Source organism: Gallinula chloropus (genome assembly GCF_964237585.1).
Source record: "Gallinula chloropus genome assembly, chromosome: 23".
Lineage (NCBI taxonomy): Eukaryota > Metazoa > Chordata > Aves > Gruiformes > Rallidae > Gallinula > Gallinula chloropus.
This window is the reverse complement of record NC_140108.1, coordinates 3,075,547-3,092,716: the sequence shown is the minus strand read 5'-3', so window position 1 is coordinate 3,092,716 and position 17,170 is coordinate 3,075,547. Positions and strand designations below refer to the sequence as shown.

The following is a 17,170-nucleotide window of genomic DNA, read 5'->3' as shown; positions in this document are numbered from 1 at the left end:
TGCAGACAGGTCTGTGTTTCACAACATGCACAACAAGCAGAGTAAGAAATTGCCTGTGTTTATACTTTCTCTGTGAAATACTATCCTTACATCTACAAAGCAGACACGTTTATAAAGGATCACAAGAAGTCCTGCAAGCAAAGACTGAAAGGTTAAGTTATTTTCCAAAGCAAAATGGGAAGGGAAGACCAAGGCACTTCACAGACTGCAGTGCTCTAAGGGCTCTCTGCTTTCAGTGAATGTCTCTTTTCTCAGCAGTCTTTAATTTATTTTGTAGCGAGCAAAAAGGAGCTGGGAATGCCATGACTGCTCTCAGGCAGCCCAGGTGGCTGAGGATGAGGTAACAGGCCAGATGTAAACTCTCTGCATTCCCATTTGTTTTTCTTGGAAGTCAGGAAATGTCCTTTTAGCCAGACTGTGTGTGGAGGCCCAGGTGATGTCAGGAGAGTTCTGAAGGCATGGAAAAAGGAGATAAATCCTCTTTAAAGATAAGTTTAGGCAGGGGAACCTGCAGCCATTTTTTTTTATGTTTCCAGAACCAGCACCCTTTCCTGGCACAGTGACTGGCATCAGTAATTACAATCGTGCTTGTCACATGTTTCCATCATTGCTTGCAAGAGTTGTATGGCTAAGGAAAGCAAAAGGTTCACAGCAAAAGGTTTTCTGTCTCTCACCTAAGGTGTACCTTCTGCAGGTACACCTGTGCATTTCAGTGCCTGATAACTCTGGATGAGAGTCTGGAAGTGTAATAGCTCCTCTCAAACATATAAATATCACAATGTTTTTTAAAAGCAGAATGTGATTTCTTATTTTCAATCTTTATATCAGAACCTTCATAGGACAGAAGCATAGTCTTCCCTGACAGTCACTCTGATGTTAACACTAAGGATGTAGGAGATGGTCCACCCTGAAGAGACTTAACACATAGGAAATAGTATTGAGCAGGAAACTTGTACCACTCTGCTTGTATTTTAAACAGGTGATAAAAAGTCAAGGTAAGTTTCACTCTTAAAGTTATTCTATCACCAAGCATTACCTCAGTCCCTCTCAGCTATGGGCAAGGCTTCCCCAATACGGTGTCAAAGGAGGTTCCCCATCCCACAGGTTTTATGTAAGCTGTTGTGGTTTGACCCACTACACCAGCTGTGTGTCAGGAACAGATGGCTGGGCATCCTTCTGTCCCTGGAACTGGCATGAAAAAGGCTGTTGGATACCATCATTGCCTTCACTGTAAATAAGAACTTTTAATACAAAGAAAATGGAAATTCCTTCTAACCTCAATTTGGCAGGAGTTTGTTATGATATCATGTATTATGTTTCCCTTCACCTTCTAGATCCTGGGTGCCTGCCAGTTAAAGCAGCAGACTATTCCTGTGATACTCTGAAATGAACTGGATTACATTTTAATGAAAAAAATAAACAAACCCAAAGCAAAACCCACCAGCTGAACACCCACTGAAATCAGGGGAAACCTTTCCTGTTTGTCTGACTTGTTTGCATTAAGAAAATAAACCAGGTTGTATTTTATTTACCAAGTGCAAAAACCCAAAGACACCTACTTCAATTTAAGGCTGACTGCTCGTAGTGTATCTTAAACCTGTTAAATCTACTCTCAGGTTTGGTTTTTTTTCCCCCTGATTTACACTATTAGTGCTACAGCCACCCTTAACAATGCATCCTTTGTCTTGCTGTGGTCCACCTCATTAAGTGTATTACTGTGTATAAGTAGAGGTGTAACCACAGAAAGTGCTTGATAGTTCCCTCAATTTAGGAGTTAAGAAAGAAGAGAAAAAGGAAGCTGATATTCTTTAACTTGAGAGTGAGAGGAGTTACAGATCTGAACAGGCACTCTGGAAGCCAACAGGTATGACAGTAACATATTCTCTTGTCACTCTGTCTGCACTCATCAGTAGGGTAGGCTATGACCAGAATACTTCTTGCATGGAAAAGCAAGGCTGTAACACCTCACATTTATGTGCTTTTCAAGAGTAATTAAATATGTCACAGGGAATTATAGAACAGGGAAAGGATTTACTGTGCTGTGCAGAACTAATTATCCTACCTTATGTAACTGTTTCTGCACCTTCTTCCAGTCATGCCTAATGACACAGAAAGAGATCATCATGTAAATAAGACATGAGCATGGTGACAGCAGTGAATGAAGCTTTGGAGGCTTCCCACATGATCTTATTTCCATGCAACCAAACCTTTTCACTGTGAAGGTGACAGAGCCCTGGGACAGGCTGCACAGAGATGCTGTGGAGTCTCCTTCTCTGGAGACATTCAGAACCCACCTGGACACGTTCCTGCGTGACCTGCTCTGGCAGGAGGGTTGGACTAGATTATCTTTGGAGGTCCCTTCCAACCTTCAACATTCTGGGATTCTGTGATCTGTTAATCCCTCACTCAAACAGTGGAAGGAAGATTCCAGGTGGCTGACTGCCAGGACAGATGCATTCATTTGCAAAATAACCTTGAAAGAACCACTTTAAACCTCAACTTGCCTAGTGAGACCTATGCCAACTTTCTCCCTGTTCGGTACTGAAATGTGAATCACCCATCCCACGGAGATTCCATTTAATTAACAATAAAACCCTCCACATAGCAAAGGATTAGAGGGATTCTGCATTTGGAAAGCAAAGTAAAAAAAAAATCAAGTCTGCTTTTGTGAGCCATTAATTTACCACCCACATTATGGCATCCTGGCTTGTATCAAAAACAGTGTGGCCAGTAGGTCTGGGGAGGTGATTGTGTCCCTGTACTGGGCACTGGTGAGGCTGCACCTCGAGTGCTGGGTCCAGTTCTGGGCTCCTCACCATCAGAAGGACATTGAGGTCCTGGAGCGAGTCCAGAGAAGGGCAACCAGGCTGGGGAAGGGGCTGGAGGGCAAATCCTCTGAGGAGCAGCTGAGGGAGCTGGGGCTGTTCAGCCTGGAGAAGAGGAGGCTGAGGGGAGACCTTCTCCCCACCTACAACTACCTGAAGGGAGGTTGTAGAGAGGTGGGTGATGGTCTCTTCAGCCAGGGGACAGGAGATGGGACAAGGGGAAATGTCATGAAGCTGGGCCAGGGCAGGTTTAGATTGGATATTAGAAAAAACTGTTTTACTGAAAGAGTTGTCAGGGCTGGAACAGGCTGCCCAGGGAGGGGGTTGAGTCACCTTCTCTGGATGAATTCAAAAAAAGGGTTCATGAGGTACTTAGGGATATGGTTTAGCACAGGATGGGAATGGTTGGACTTGATGATCTTCAAAGGTCTCTTCCAACCTTGTGACTCTGTGATGAAGCAGGACAGTTAAATGCCAGTGATTATTAGGATACCTCTTTAATCAGCTACACACTGAACTTCTGCAGAACTACCTGAAATTTGTCTTCTAACATCAGCTATGGATATTAGTGATAAGCAATCCTAAGCTTCTGTGGTAAAAACTCAAAGAACACCTGTGGGCCAAATGTGAAAATCTGGACAGAAAACTAAAGAACGAGGCCACCTCTGGCAAAGTCGTTTTGTTCCAGCCCCACTGCAGACACAATCCCTTCCCCTCTTGCAATGTTTAGATATTGAAACAGGCAGGGACAGCAAAATCTTATTAAGCTGCCAATAAAATGCTGTGTAACAAGAAACTAATAAGGCAGAGCACCATGCAATTAAAAGAGTATGAAGTAGCCTCAAGGAGGGAAACCTGGAAGACAATTCTTAAACCTCATCTACCTCCTGGAATTCACTGCTTTAGTAGTTCTGCACTCCTTCACTTTAAGCCAGAAAAGTACAAGACAACAGCCTGGCCTGCTCACCCCATATTCCAAACTACTCATAAAAGAATCAGCAGTGTATTGCTGCTTCCCTTTTTGACATGAACAGTACCACCTTTTTAAAAGTTGCATCTGCATCCTTAGGAGACAGGAGTATTAAAGCTGAAGTTATTCCCTTTAAACCCACAGCTCTAGAGATGTCTGTCCTGGCAAGCTCCAGCACAATAATTTGTATGGGAAAAAACCCCCAATAATCCACTTCACAAAAAATAATGAATGGTCTAAGTTTAAGAACAGGAGAGAAAACATCATAATGCACAGCAGTCACCTAGCTCTGCAGCAGGTTTAGCTTCATAATGTCTCATTACAACTTAAATTAAGCCTCAGGAAGACTGCACTACTGTTTTGAAAAGATAAATATGCTCAAAAAAGTATGAATATGAGATACCCCATATAACAAGTACTCAGGCAAAAGTCTAGAAAAATAGCCAAGCATAGAAAACCCACTGTGAATACACAGGAATATGAGGTACACACAGTTCACAGTTGCAGGGTATTATATTTCACATTATTACATTATATTATGTTGCAGTATTGTATTTTATATAATACTGTAAATAAAACCAAAGCAGTAATTGGATAATGCATTGTATACTCTCTCTGGCTGTGTTGTAATATGCTCAGATAGAAAGGTACTGTTAAGTCTGCATTGTGTTTGTCTGGTTTTGTAAAGGATCATGCTACCTAATCATCCCCAGTCCATACAAGCTTGTGCATTTATCAGCTTTGTTTTGTAGCAAATCAGTTGCCTCTGACAGAAGATTCAAGCATGGCTGTTCCCATCAGTTGCAGAGAAGCCTGCTACAGACCCATAGCAGCCATGAAATCAGATCCCTTCTCTCCAAGACAATCCCCAAAACTATCTTGGCAAGTCTTGCTCCCTGATATATTCCCATGCCACACTCAAGGGTTCCAACCCATAGTTTTGCTCTGGCAGGCAGGAAAAAATCAATTTAATTAAATTATAATAAAATAAAAGTTGTACAGTCTGTGCTGAGATAGTATAGTAATGGGCAGTAGTAGAAAAAAATGATCTAGCAGTTTTATATGAATCCTTGCAGTGTCATGATATAAATTGATGTATAGCTTTTATTATCTTGTCCATGAAGGGCTATTCCATCATGCTCTTCAGCTCTCCAGTGAGCAAGGGTTCTGTTTCAAGGCTTATCCAAATTAAAACTGATTTCTGGATAATGTTGTGACTACACAAATATTCAAAAAGTTGTATTGGGTTCCTGCCAGTTAAACATTTTCAGGGGAAACCAGAAAAGAAGCTGTGAACATGATACACTAGATTTTCAGAGCTGATGGGAATCATTCAAGCTAATCATCCTGAGAACAACTGTAGCAATGCTGCTGGATATTAAGTCTGGCAAACATTCCCCATTGCAAAGTTCCAACCTACAGGTGCCATCAGGTGACAGGGAAACATGGACCAGCAGGGACAGGACCAAGGCCCACGGGACATTAGGATCTCTTGGGACAAGACCCACAAGGAGACAGATGTGAACAGCATCAGGTGCTCAATAGAGACTCTGTATCTGTTTGCTGTGGATGTCCATCCTCCCACCAAACTAGAGGACAAAAAAGCAGCTGTATTCGGTCTGCTCATGAATTCACACACCAGAAATAACCACAAACAACTGCCTGGTGCCTGTGCATCCAGAAGGGCTCCAGCAGCACCCAGGGTCACCATCCCTGCCCTGTCCATGGTCCTGTGCCGAGACAGAAACATGGATGAGTCCAGCAAGCACCTTTCAAACCTTCCCTTTGAAAACCTCTCCCTTTCTGCTCCCTAAACTCCCACCTACAGTGAAAAGGCAGACAAGGCTGAGCACTGCAGGCAGAGGAACAGCACCAGGAATGGAACAACACTGCAAGCAGGAAGGGAGAAGAAAGGCAAACTGAACTAGCACATGGAATGAACAAGGTGTAAGAAAAGAAAAGGGGCTGCTAGGGAAAAGTCCTGTGCAGGTCAGAATCCTGCACAAAATGCTCTAGCTGTGGTTTCAGAGGGTTGCAACAGGTAACAGAGACAGTCCTTCTAAGCTTCCTAACCTGGAAGCCTTGACTGCTTCTAGAAACGCCAAGGGAGCAAAAGTATTAGGAGAAGGAAGCAGATGGTCTGCACTCCTTTCTGTGCAGCTTGCTGATCAGAAGAATGAGAAGATTTATTCAGTTTTTGTCAATATCTTTTTTATCAGGGGTGAACAGATTATTTGGGGTACCTTGGGAAAGGTAAAGTTCCATTCTTGCTTCCTCCCTTTCCTTACACTGTCTGCTCTCATACTTCCAGTTTTAAAAATAAACTCTAGTGGCATAGTTAGTTCCATTACTCTTTTTTGTTTTGTTTTGTGGAAGAAACCTTATTTCAAGATCTGTTCTCTGCTCCTCTGTTTGTGGCCATGTTAACCAGGATCTGATTCCCATAAGATAGTGATGTGCTGTATTTCCAAGCTCCAGTCATGCCAGACTTACTTTCCTTCACGTCCAACAGTGTGAAGCTTCAATTTGCTAATCCTGTAGTGCTGAGAGGACAAGGGAATTAAGGACCAGATTGTTAAGCTTCACTTAGAAAATATACTCAGACTACAGTTTGTCAGCCCAGCAGGGCCAAAAATCAAGAGGGTTTTTTCCCCTTGAACTGCTGGAAATGGCACTATAAAGGAGCAATGTTTTGGCAGCTGTGATCCTGTGAGGAGTTTCACACCACTTGCCAATTCTGAAGCAAAATAAAATATCTGAAGATATTTTAGGGACCTAATACCTTCATTTACTCAGAGATTTGTGCTCAGTTAAGCACACACCTATATACCTTTGGCCCACTAAGGAACAGGAAAAACCCAGGTCAGAACCTCTCAGAGATCTCACATAACTTTGAGAGGAATTCAGAGGATAGAAATAGTATGGTGCATACCCAACCACACCAACAGTTCTATCTTGTTACACAGGATAATATGCCACATGTGCCACATTACAGTTGGCACACAGTGGGCAGAAGAATTACCTTCAAAAGAGGAAGGTCACAGCAAGCACACAAGCTGCAGTTAGTTTTCCCCTGTGATCCTCCAAGTCTCCCAAGAGGCTGTCTCAGGGCACTCTGAAGGGCAGTGTGTACAGAAAGCACAGCAGCAGGAAAAACCCCTCCTCACTGCACATATGATCTCTCACCAGGCAGTTATTTCAGGATGCAAAATTGATCAAATAACCACGTTACAAAGCTGAGTAATTAGCTAAAATGAGAAATTTTAGGGTAAAGTTAACTTAGGTATTAATGAGGATGGATACCTGTTAAACCAGCAGTGACAAGAAAGCCAAAATCCCCTGGATGAGCTGCTAGATCCTAGCAGGGAAGTAAATGACATTCCAGATTATTTTTCTCACACACAGCTAACACAGCTCACTGACTCAAGATACTCAATTAAAGATTCTAGTAAAATTCAAGGAAGAGCTGGACATTTATATAGATCATCTGCAATTAAGTGTCAATACAAAAACTCTCTACTGCATGCCTCTCCATGCAAACTAAAGCCAAACACTGACACCAAAAGTTACATCCTAGGAAGAAGTTTCTCATACAGATGCTACTGATAAACTTCTCTGAACGTCCTACTTCTGCCAACTATCACAATACTTGACTAAAATAACAATTCCTGCTCACTTATCATAAATTGCTTTAAAACAGGAGAAAGAACTTTTGAGTTACAGTTCAGATCTCATCCTTACTGTTTTGCTCAGAAGGTAGATAATAAGTGTTCTTGACTTCATTAGCCATTAATTCTTCATAAGCCATCATTTCAAACCAAGAATAGCTGTTTCTTCTGATAATTAAGGATAACCTTTTATGATATGTTAACATATACTTACTATTCAGAGTTTGCTCAGTAATTTATCTGGACTACTGCTGCCCTGTTATTTTAAACAGGAGCACTTGAAAGAAAGTCTATTTAGTATAAATAAGAATTTGAAGTTTTCCCAGAAAAATAGTAGTTGTGGTAAAAATTAAAACAGTTCCTTGCACCTGAATGTCCAAGTTTTCAAAGTGCAACTCACAGTTACTCCCCTCAGCCACGTACTCAGGGGGTTGTAGCTTTCTTTAGGATTAGCTGGGGTTGTGTTTTTTGTTTTGCATGATGACGTGGGCATTGTCCCCTGAGGAAAATGCTTTTGACATTTTGGTAGAGGAAAGAGTGTCTAAGTGACAACTTCAAATCTGAGTAAAGGCAATAAGCTGTGGGCAAGCTGCCCAACTTCCACATGACGCACTTCATGATGGTTCAAAGAGGCTGAGTCTTCCTTGAGAGAAGGCAAAGGACACAAGTTGCTTGTGTAGAGTGCTTCATTAGCTTTCCTTGGAGGATGCTCAGAGCGAATATTGATAAGGCCATTGTCATTGATAGTTCACTGAAGGAGAAGCATTTGTACAGAGCATCCAGCACCAACAGTGAGATCATGCATCAAATCAGACCTAATTACTGTCTGCAGTTTTGGAATGAAGACTTGCATGACTCATAAGCAGCCAGAGAGGAATTCTCTCTCCTTATTTCTCTCATAGGGAAGCACAAGGAAAGAGGCATATAAAATGTAGTAGGTTAATTCCATAGTGAAATTCTTTTGTCATATCCACTCACTTCAGCAAAGAGAAGTCCAGAGAAACAGGATTTGTAGTTCACACACCTACAGCATGCCTTCTAGAAGTCAATACTACACCTCTCTCTACACGTAGGATGATAGAAAAGGACCTCTGAAGGTCCAACATTCTTTCCTCACCTCTCCAGTACCCACCTCTGCACTCAGAGCATTGGGACTTAATACAGGGATACTCAGGACGTTGTCAAGCTTAGTTTTGAAATTGTGTCCCTCTTCGTCCTTGAAGGTATTTAAACCTGACTGGACATGCTACTGGACAAACTGCACTGACTGACCTTGCCCTGAGCAGTGGGGGTTAGACAAGATGATTTCCAGAGGTGCTTTCTGGCCTCAAACCCTCTGTGATTGATAGGGTCCAAAGCTTTTCAGGACAACCTGTTAACCACAGGTGTGCAGGGCATGGTCTCTTTGAATTAGACCTGCAGCAGAAACACATCTGTTCTATAGGACTAATTTGAAATCAGTCCTAGGAGCCACAAAATTTGTATTATAAAAATCAATCTTCAGCAGGAAATGTTAATCAAGGAAAAGGGAAGCAGATAAGTTCACTCCTCTTGCAACTTACAGTTTATCACACAATTCAGCACAAAATTACTAAATAACTTTAGTAACAGTAGGTGGAGTTCATAGTAGTTTGAAGAGCATTTTAAGGCACAAACATTTGGTTAGAGGGGCAGGAAGGAAAATTACCTAACCTCTACTTATTGTGAATGTGAGCAGGCATACTCTTCTAAAGGAAAACCCTTCTAAACCACCTAAAGGGAAGAAAATTGTCACCAACCTTCTCTGTCTTCAAGGCTTTCTACAGATGCAGGTGATGCTTCACAGACAACAAAATGAGGGACCAGTCCAATCTCTGATATGAAACCTGAAGTTGTTAAGCAGAGAAAACAAAATAATCAAGATGGGGGGAAATAAAGAGGTATGAGATTAGATATGGCAAGTGCTGTGCTAGCATTAGATAAAAGCAAAAGACAAACAGGAAAAAGCACTAGCCAGCACATACTGCATGAAGTACTTACTTCCAACCAAGGGAAAGAGCAGCTAAGTGAAATGGAAAAGGTCTCCCAGTGTAAGGATGGCCCTGTGTTTAATATCAACCAAAGTAGCTTGTATGTACCAACCAAGTCTCCAGATGGAAGTTGTACTTTCTGTGCCAAGACAGTTCTCTAGGGCAAAGCTGGATGAGGGCTTCTCAAATAAATAGATGTGAAACGTTACAGGGAAAAAGAAATAAATAATTGAACTCCCCATACATTCTCTTTGTAAACGAACTAGAAGTTTTAACTCCCCTTCCCTTTTACTTCTTCTGGCACAAGAACCCCAAATACAGCACAACACATCCATCCATCTCACAAAAGGGGAAAAAAAAGAAGTGCATTTCATATCAGATGCTTTGCGTCAAGCCTGCTAAGGCTCATAAATCAGCTGTCTTATTGCCCTGGTCATTTCAACCAACGTCTGACCCTTTTGTTAACTTATGATTTATAACTGGATGGTACTTTTTTTTTTTTCTTTAATGCCAGATTCATAAACTTTACTGTGCTTGGTTTGATATAATACCCATTTTGTACACCAAGCTATAAGACAGTAAATTTATTGTCTATGAACTGTTACCTTGAAAAATTACATCAATGCAAAGTGGTTTCCATTTAGAATCAATGGGTAATAAATTCATTGGATTTTTTTTTTTTAAGGGGGAGAGAACATGATGATATTTATGAGGTCATGAGCAACTATATAATGGGTAAAACTGGGAGCAGAGGCAACAGTCAAGACAGGAGTTCTGTGTTACAGGGTTAGACGAAGACGAAATACATTCAACACAGCAACGATGCATAAGCTGGTATTCTGCTGTCTCATTATTATCAGCTTCTCCTGTCCTCTCTCATCTCTCCCCATCATCAATGCCAGTGAGATGTCTTATCAACTCTCAGGTAAGAGTCTTTTGATTTTATTTGCCATAAAGCAGGTGCTGGATCAGTAAAGCTGGAAGAGAAGCAGGTATGCTTTCCCAGGGGCCTTTATCTGTGCTGCTCAGCTGTAGAAAAAGCATGAATGTCTCCAGTGCATTGGCAGTGCAAGTGATATCAGCAGTGGGTGCTGGTCATGTAAAATGGGGAGGTTGGGTGCCTTAAATATTTCTTCCTGCTGCTTTGAGATCCAGGAGACAAAGGTATCTGAGCCTTCTAGCATGGAATGCAAGCTGACATATACAGTGGCTGTCTTGGAAGTATTATTAGTAGGCACTGGGCAATTTAAAGAAACTTGGCTGTCCAGTCTCTCCTCCTGCTACACTTCAAACTGAGCTAGGTTTAACTAAGTTGCATCTGAAAAGGGGGAAACCTATTGTAAAGATTAAGGCAGTCCTACTTAGATCAAGAACAAGCAATTCTGTCAGACTACAAAACCAGCATGCTATGGTTTTTTGCACTAATGCTGATTCCATTCAGTCCAGGGAAAGAATAAATCTTTTGCTTGAGAAAGCTTGTCCTCAAAGTTTGAAATTATCCTGTAAGTCAAGACTGAAACGGGTCAGTAAAAATGCACCAGAGTCTGGAAGGTTACTGTCATCAGACCTGACACTGTGCTGGAAGAGTTTCTGAAATGAATTCTGAAAGAAGAGGCAAATCAAGTGTAAAATTATTGCATAAAGCTATTGAATAGTGGCTGTTCTTACCCACTTTGCAGGTGCAAGAGCCGCTGCGTTCGTTTCTAGGTGTCAGTAGTCCCCAGTTTGCTTTGAAAATCTTGGAGTCACTAAGCCAGCATCTTCTCAAGCCTTCCACAACGTAACTTGCACTTACAGGCAACCATGACTCAGTATGGATAACATCTATCAGATCATAGGGTGAACAAACTGGCTCTAACAATTACTGCATCTGTTTGAGGACATCCATTACGCTTATTAAATCCCCACTAATGTAAAGAGTCCCTAGGCTGCAGAAGATAGGACTCTGTATTAAAGAGGGTTGCTTTGGTACTGTACTTTTTAAAAATCTTAAGCCAAATGTACCTGCTAACATTGCTCTGAGGTAGAAAGTTATACAAGACTAGATAGGAATTGTCTCCACATAGAGGTTACAGTCATCTTATCCAGGGTCTTTGACTAAAATCCCCACTGTCCTTTGCAACTGTCCTTTTGTACAGTGAACAAACTAACAACATGCATGTCCAAGGTCTTCAGGTTCTTGATCTTGGTCCAAGGTTTGGAAATGCTGGGGGATTACTTTCAGCTGTTTATTTACTTACATATTCTATAATGAGCAACTGTAACAGTCCCACCCATCCCTGCAGGTCAGAACAACTAAAACTCCATAGTATGGTCTGAAAGTGCAACTACAACAAATATTTATCTACACAACTAGATGTTGATAATAGTGCCCTCTCTTTGTCTACAATTTTGAATGTCTGCTATACATTAGCAAAGATGAAATGTACCACTCAGGTATCAGAAGCCTTATTTACCTCCAGTGTCACACCCCTGAAGGGCTCATGCTGGCAACCTGCTCTGGTGCACCTGCTGGTGAGAGAATTATAAAACCTCTATGCACATAGAAATTAATTCAATCAGGTATCAGCAGTAGTACCAGAAGCAGTAACACCATCTGTACTGGTATGCACATTAAAAGAGCGAGGGGATCAAAATGCACTGAGTACCATCGCTCCCAAAATAGGTTTTAAGATTTCCTACCCTTATTCCTGCTCTTTCCCCTCATTTTAATGCATTTAATGGGTAGGAAACTGAGCAGGTTAATGGGCCTCGTACAGCAAGTCTTGTCTTTATTCACAGAAAAACTCTGGCATAGCTAATAAAGAACTAAACTAAACTAAATAAATGATATACAAGTACAGGTTGTCTACAGCAGAGTACTAGGATAATGTTGTGAGTTCCCCAAGCAATGGGAGGCATTGCTGTTGGTCAGAAAACTTTCCTAAAGAAGATCTGCTGGAGAAACCTGCGATGAACAGCAGGGAAGTATCTTTCCTCAAAGCTTCAGAAAGGAAAAACCAAAACCAGCCATCCCCTATTACAGTCATTAAATGAGGATGGATGATGAGTGATTTCATGATAATCTTCAACAGGCAGGGCCAACAGACCTGATCAGAAGTTATTTGAGATTGAACCAGGGATTCAAAGCAAAAGATTCTGACCACATGGCTGTTTCTGTCATCCCCCATCTGCAGCTGATGAAGATTCGAGACTAAATCTGGAGCGGATGGGCAGCCTAGGAAGCACTTCCCTGCTGCAGTTTCTGCCAGAGCTTTTGGGTACATTGACTGAAGACAGCAAAGCAGGTGAGAACTTACCACAGCAGTTTATGGGACCCTGGCCATGGTGTGCCTGTCCAGCTTCCACAGATATTGTGCCTTGAATCCTGTGTATGTACTGAATACCCCAGGGCAGGGTCAGCTCAGCTGGGAGGGAAAAGTTCTTCACTGAAAGAGTTGTGGGGCTGTGGAACAGGCTGCCCAGGGAGGGGGTTGAGTTGCCTTCCCTGGATGTGTTTAATAAAATGGCTGATGAGGTACTTAGGGATATGGTTTAGCACAGGATGGGAATGGTTGGACTCGATGATCTTAAAGGTCTTTTCCAACCTTGTGATTCTGTGATGCTGTGACCCATAAGGATCACTGAGTCCAACTCTTGGGAGTGGTCTAGAAGGAGCTGCCAGACAAAACAAAATGGAACAGTCTCTTAAAAATAAAATAAAGAAATTCTTGCAGAAAGTGCAGAATCAACAGCAATAGATGGTTTGTGGGGGGCAACCAACATACACATGCCTGCTGAGGAGGACAGTAGAGCCTTCGTCTTCAGAGTCCCTGATCCTGCTGGAAGTGTGTGAGACAAGAAAAACCAGCTGTGCTGCAGCAAAAGGGTTTTCTGTCCGTTGTTCTGAATACTCCAGCTCAAGACTTCTGCTGCCTGTGGCACCATAGCACATTATGCTACATTTCATTATGTCTCTTCTCTACCAGGTCTTAGCCCCAGCAGCTACAATGCAAGGGAAAACATCAAAGAGGTAAGTAAACGACCCTTGATCACTGAAAGAAAACCCTAAGATTCCAGATTGAAAACTACACTGAACTGTTGCTGAGACATCACTTAAGATCCACAGACTTCATAAACAGTATGAAGTATGCTACAGGTTCTTGAAGCTGGAATCACTCAGCAGGAAGATAAGCGGGGGTGGTGGTGGGAAATAATCTGGAGCATTTCATTCTAACACATCCCCCATCCCTCCTTCTCCTCAGAAAAGCAGCTTTCTAAGTAAAGGACAATTTCCAGCTTCACCAGGCCAGGCCATTAACCAGTATTCGTTGCATGCCATCCCTCCCTGCCCCTCCAACACAGGCTACACTGTATTATCTTGTGATGTACCATTAGGTAAAGGGAGAACATCATTCCTGTTCACTTGTTGGCTAGATTAAATATAGAGGCAGAGACAGGGACTAGTTGCAGGTCACCCTGGTCAGCTGCCTCTCCTTCCCCAGTCAGGACATGGGGCAGTGAAGAGTGTACATTTCCCACCCAGAATACCTGTTGACTCTAATGCTCTTGAATGCTGTTTGAATTCAGACTCTCTACGGAAATCACCCTCGAATTGCTCTGCTGGGCCGTGTCTTGACCAAGGACAAGAAACAGTACAAGAAACGTGGGAATCTTTCTGAGTGCTTCTGGAAATACTGTGTGTAAACAGGAGAAGAAACTTTGGCTGCATAATTTATACAGATGTCTGAAAAGACGTATATAGATTTGCTTGATGAATGAAGAACGATGAAGACAGCTCCTACCTTCAGACTACACTCCTTGGAAATTAATAAATTCTTGATGTTTTGCAATTATGCTGTGAGCAGTGCAGTATTTTTAGGGCTCAGCACAATAGGAAGAAAAATAATGGGACATAGAGATAAATACACAACACAGAGAACTTGGGCAGGGGAAGCAAGATTCCCCCTTGGGGTCCCTTGAAACCTCTCAGAAGAGTGGTACCTCAACTGCCTCCACGTCCAGAGGCAAGAGGCCTTGTCACTTGATGTGCACTGGGGTGCAGAAGAAAAGGGTCATTGCTGCATTCACAGTGAGGGTTGATGGCTTAACAGTGCCCAGTCCCCTCCTGCCATTCCCAAGGCACCACAACGATAAGCACAGGTTAGGATCAAGCATCTGGTCTCACTGCTGCTGGGGAGAGCTGTTTCTGTCCCTTTGCAGCACCTTGCCTAGCTCCCAGCTGCCCATGACAACAGGGTTGTCTGTGCATAGCACTGACTTTATGAGTTGTGTCTGATTGTAACCAAACATACCATGGCAGGCAAACACTATAGTTGTCCATGTCAAGGCTTTACACCCAGATTGTGCAGTCAGCAGAGGCATACAGGGGTGACATGATGTAAGAGATTCTGTGACTGTGTCTTGGGCTTATGTGGCTACCCACACAGATGCAGGAAGGTGATGTATAGATACAGAGCACAAGCATGACTAGAGTAAGCTGCATCCTGCTTGCACACTCAAGGACAGTGGGATTGGGGCCCCTGAGCCACCACAGGTTTTTTATGTGGTTGTATCCTGACATCTAAAATAAACTAGTGTCCTGGGACACTCAAGAAAGCTTTAAGTAAACCTCACCTAACAGTGGTACACATGCTACACTGATCTCAGTAGCATACATCATAAATCCCTGTGCTGTTTAAACAAGGTCTAAAGCTTTGATACAGCTTGTTCACTTCACATAAATTGTAAGACAGATGAAGTCAGCTACAACGAAGACCAATGTCCTTACAAATGCAGAGCAGCTGGATGCACCATGCAGCTATTTGAAATCTTCTGACTGTTCATCCTTCTCTTACACAATGGAGCAAGTCAGTGCTTGTCTGGAAATTACTCCTCTCCTGCCACCTCACCAGTCAATAAAAACTTGTAAGAAAAGATTTCCAATTTATCTGAGTAAGCATCCAAGACAAATTAATTTCCCAGACAAGTAAAGGCTGTAGAGCCTACAAAGACTTCAGGGGACAAAAAGACCCCAACCAAAGCAAAGCAAAAAAAATCAAATCCCACTTCAAAAATTACAAACATAAAATAGAACCCCCCACCTCCCCAAAGAAACAACAACAAATGTACAAGTATCAGAAAGTTCACTAGCCTGCAAAGTGGGGGGTGCAAAGTGCTCCCAGGGTATTCATTATTTACCTTTTCCAACAAAACCAGTACAGGCAGAAGCTTTCAATCCTACATGCCAAACCCCAACACTTTACACATCCAAATAAATCCTTGACATTCAAAAGGTACTCACCTGCCTTTGTGGGGTGCAATCAGCAAGGAAACAACATGCTCTGAAGTGGGCAAGACAGTGAGATTAAAAAACTCCACAAAATCCCATGCAGAACAGCAGGAACGGCCACTACTTGACCACTGTCACTGCACCCACAGCCTCAACTCCAACATATAAAAGAATGTAATGACTATTTTCTTAAAAGTCTGTTTTCTAGAAATTACCAAACAGCAGAAGTAAACATTCACTTGAAACAGTTCTTTGCAGCATATTTTCCATTTTATTTATAAAACCAGAAGCTCCTTTAAAGCATACAGTTAAAATCACAACTGTAAACTCAACCACAGCTGAATATTATTTCAATAAAATATTCCTATCAACAGATGTATATAAATGCATTCGCCTGGGATTTAAAACTTGATTCAGCTGGAAGAGAAACTTACCCATATATTACTTATTCAGAGAATATTTATCACACACTGTAAAAATACACTGGGGTCCCTCCTGTTCATAGCAATGCCATGAAAATATCTGCACATCAACTCTTCTTTTAAAAACATAACTCTGTATTTATGAATACAATTAAAAAAATTGCCAGTGAAATCCACCAAGGGTTTCCAAACTGCTGATGCCCCCACAGGGGGTAGTAACTGCATCATTACTGTACCTGCATGTTTTCCATTTGATCACCAAAAAAGTGACCTTACAAGCAGCTCTAAACTGTCTGCAGTATTTTAACTATGCCAGGCAAAACAAAGTCACATAAACAGAACAGCATGTGCAAAGCTGGCTGCAATATTTATTCCATTGGTCTTTCAGATCACAACTGGATCTCACACTGACTATTCCTGCAAACTACAAAGACTGAAAGATTAATACAGGCTGAAGTAAAAATTAACAGTTCCTGAAAACTTATGGAAATGCAGTCCTCCCAAAAGGCTTGATAAGGCATTTGATGGCAAGATGTTGTGGTTTTGAACAGTAGCAGAAAACTTGGTTTTCTCCTGGGAAACTTTTTACTTCTCCCCACCCCCTCCCCAACCTCACTTTGCAGCCAAAAATGTGTGTGGTTTTGGGCAAATAAAATGTTTAGTTTCAGCATCACACAGGGCACTGACACTCACCTCACCTCTTCATTCCTCTTATATTCTTCTCACATACCTTTCTAATTTTTCCCCTGTAATTACAGGACTAGTGCAGCCCCAGACAAGGAATCTCAGCTGAGATTACAAACTTTGAAACTGAACTCCCAGGCACTTGGCCTTTATTATCTATGGCCAGAGAGTATGGTAGGATCACTACAAAAAACTGACTGGGGTTTCTGTTGCTGTAAGATCCTACTGAACATGAATTCAGTGGTAGATGGTACAAGAAGGGTTAACATCTCCAAACAAGAAACATGTTTAATAAGACCAGGTTTCGATATACAAGCCAAA

At 42.0% G+C, this 17,170-nt stretch overlaps 1 protein-coding gene across 1 annotated transcript; it reads left to right on the top strand.

The window, feature by feature from the left end:
• Window positions 1-10,294: 10,294 nt before the first annotated feature.
• UTS2 (urotensin 2) lies at window positions 10,295-14,158 on the top strand (the record flags this gene model as incomplete). Its single annotated transcript, XM_084274705.1, has 4 exons — window positions 10,295-10,397; window positions 12,649-12,759; window positions 13,441-13,484; window positions 14,042-14,158. 4 exons carry the CDS (start codon window positions 10,295-10,297, stop codon window positions 14,156-14,158), a joined length of 375 nt encoding a protein of 124 aa, XP_084130831.1.
• Between the last annotated feature and the right edge of the window lie 3,012 nt (window positions 14,159-17,170).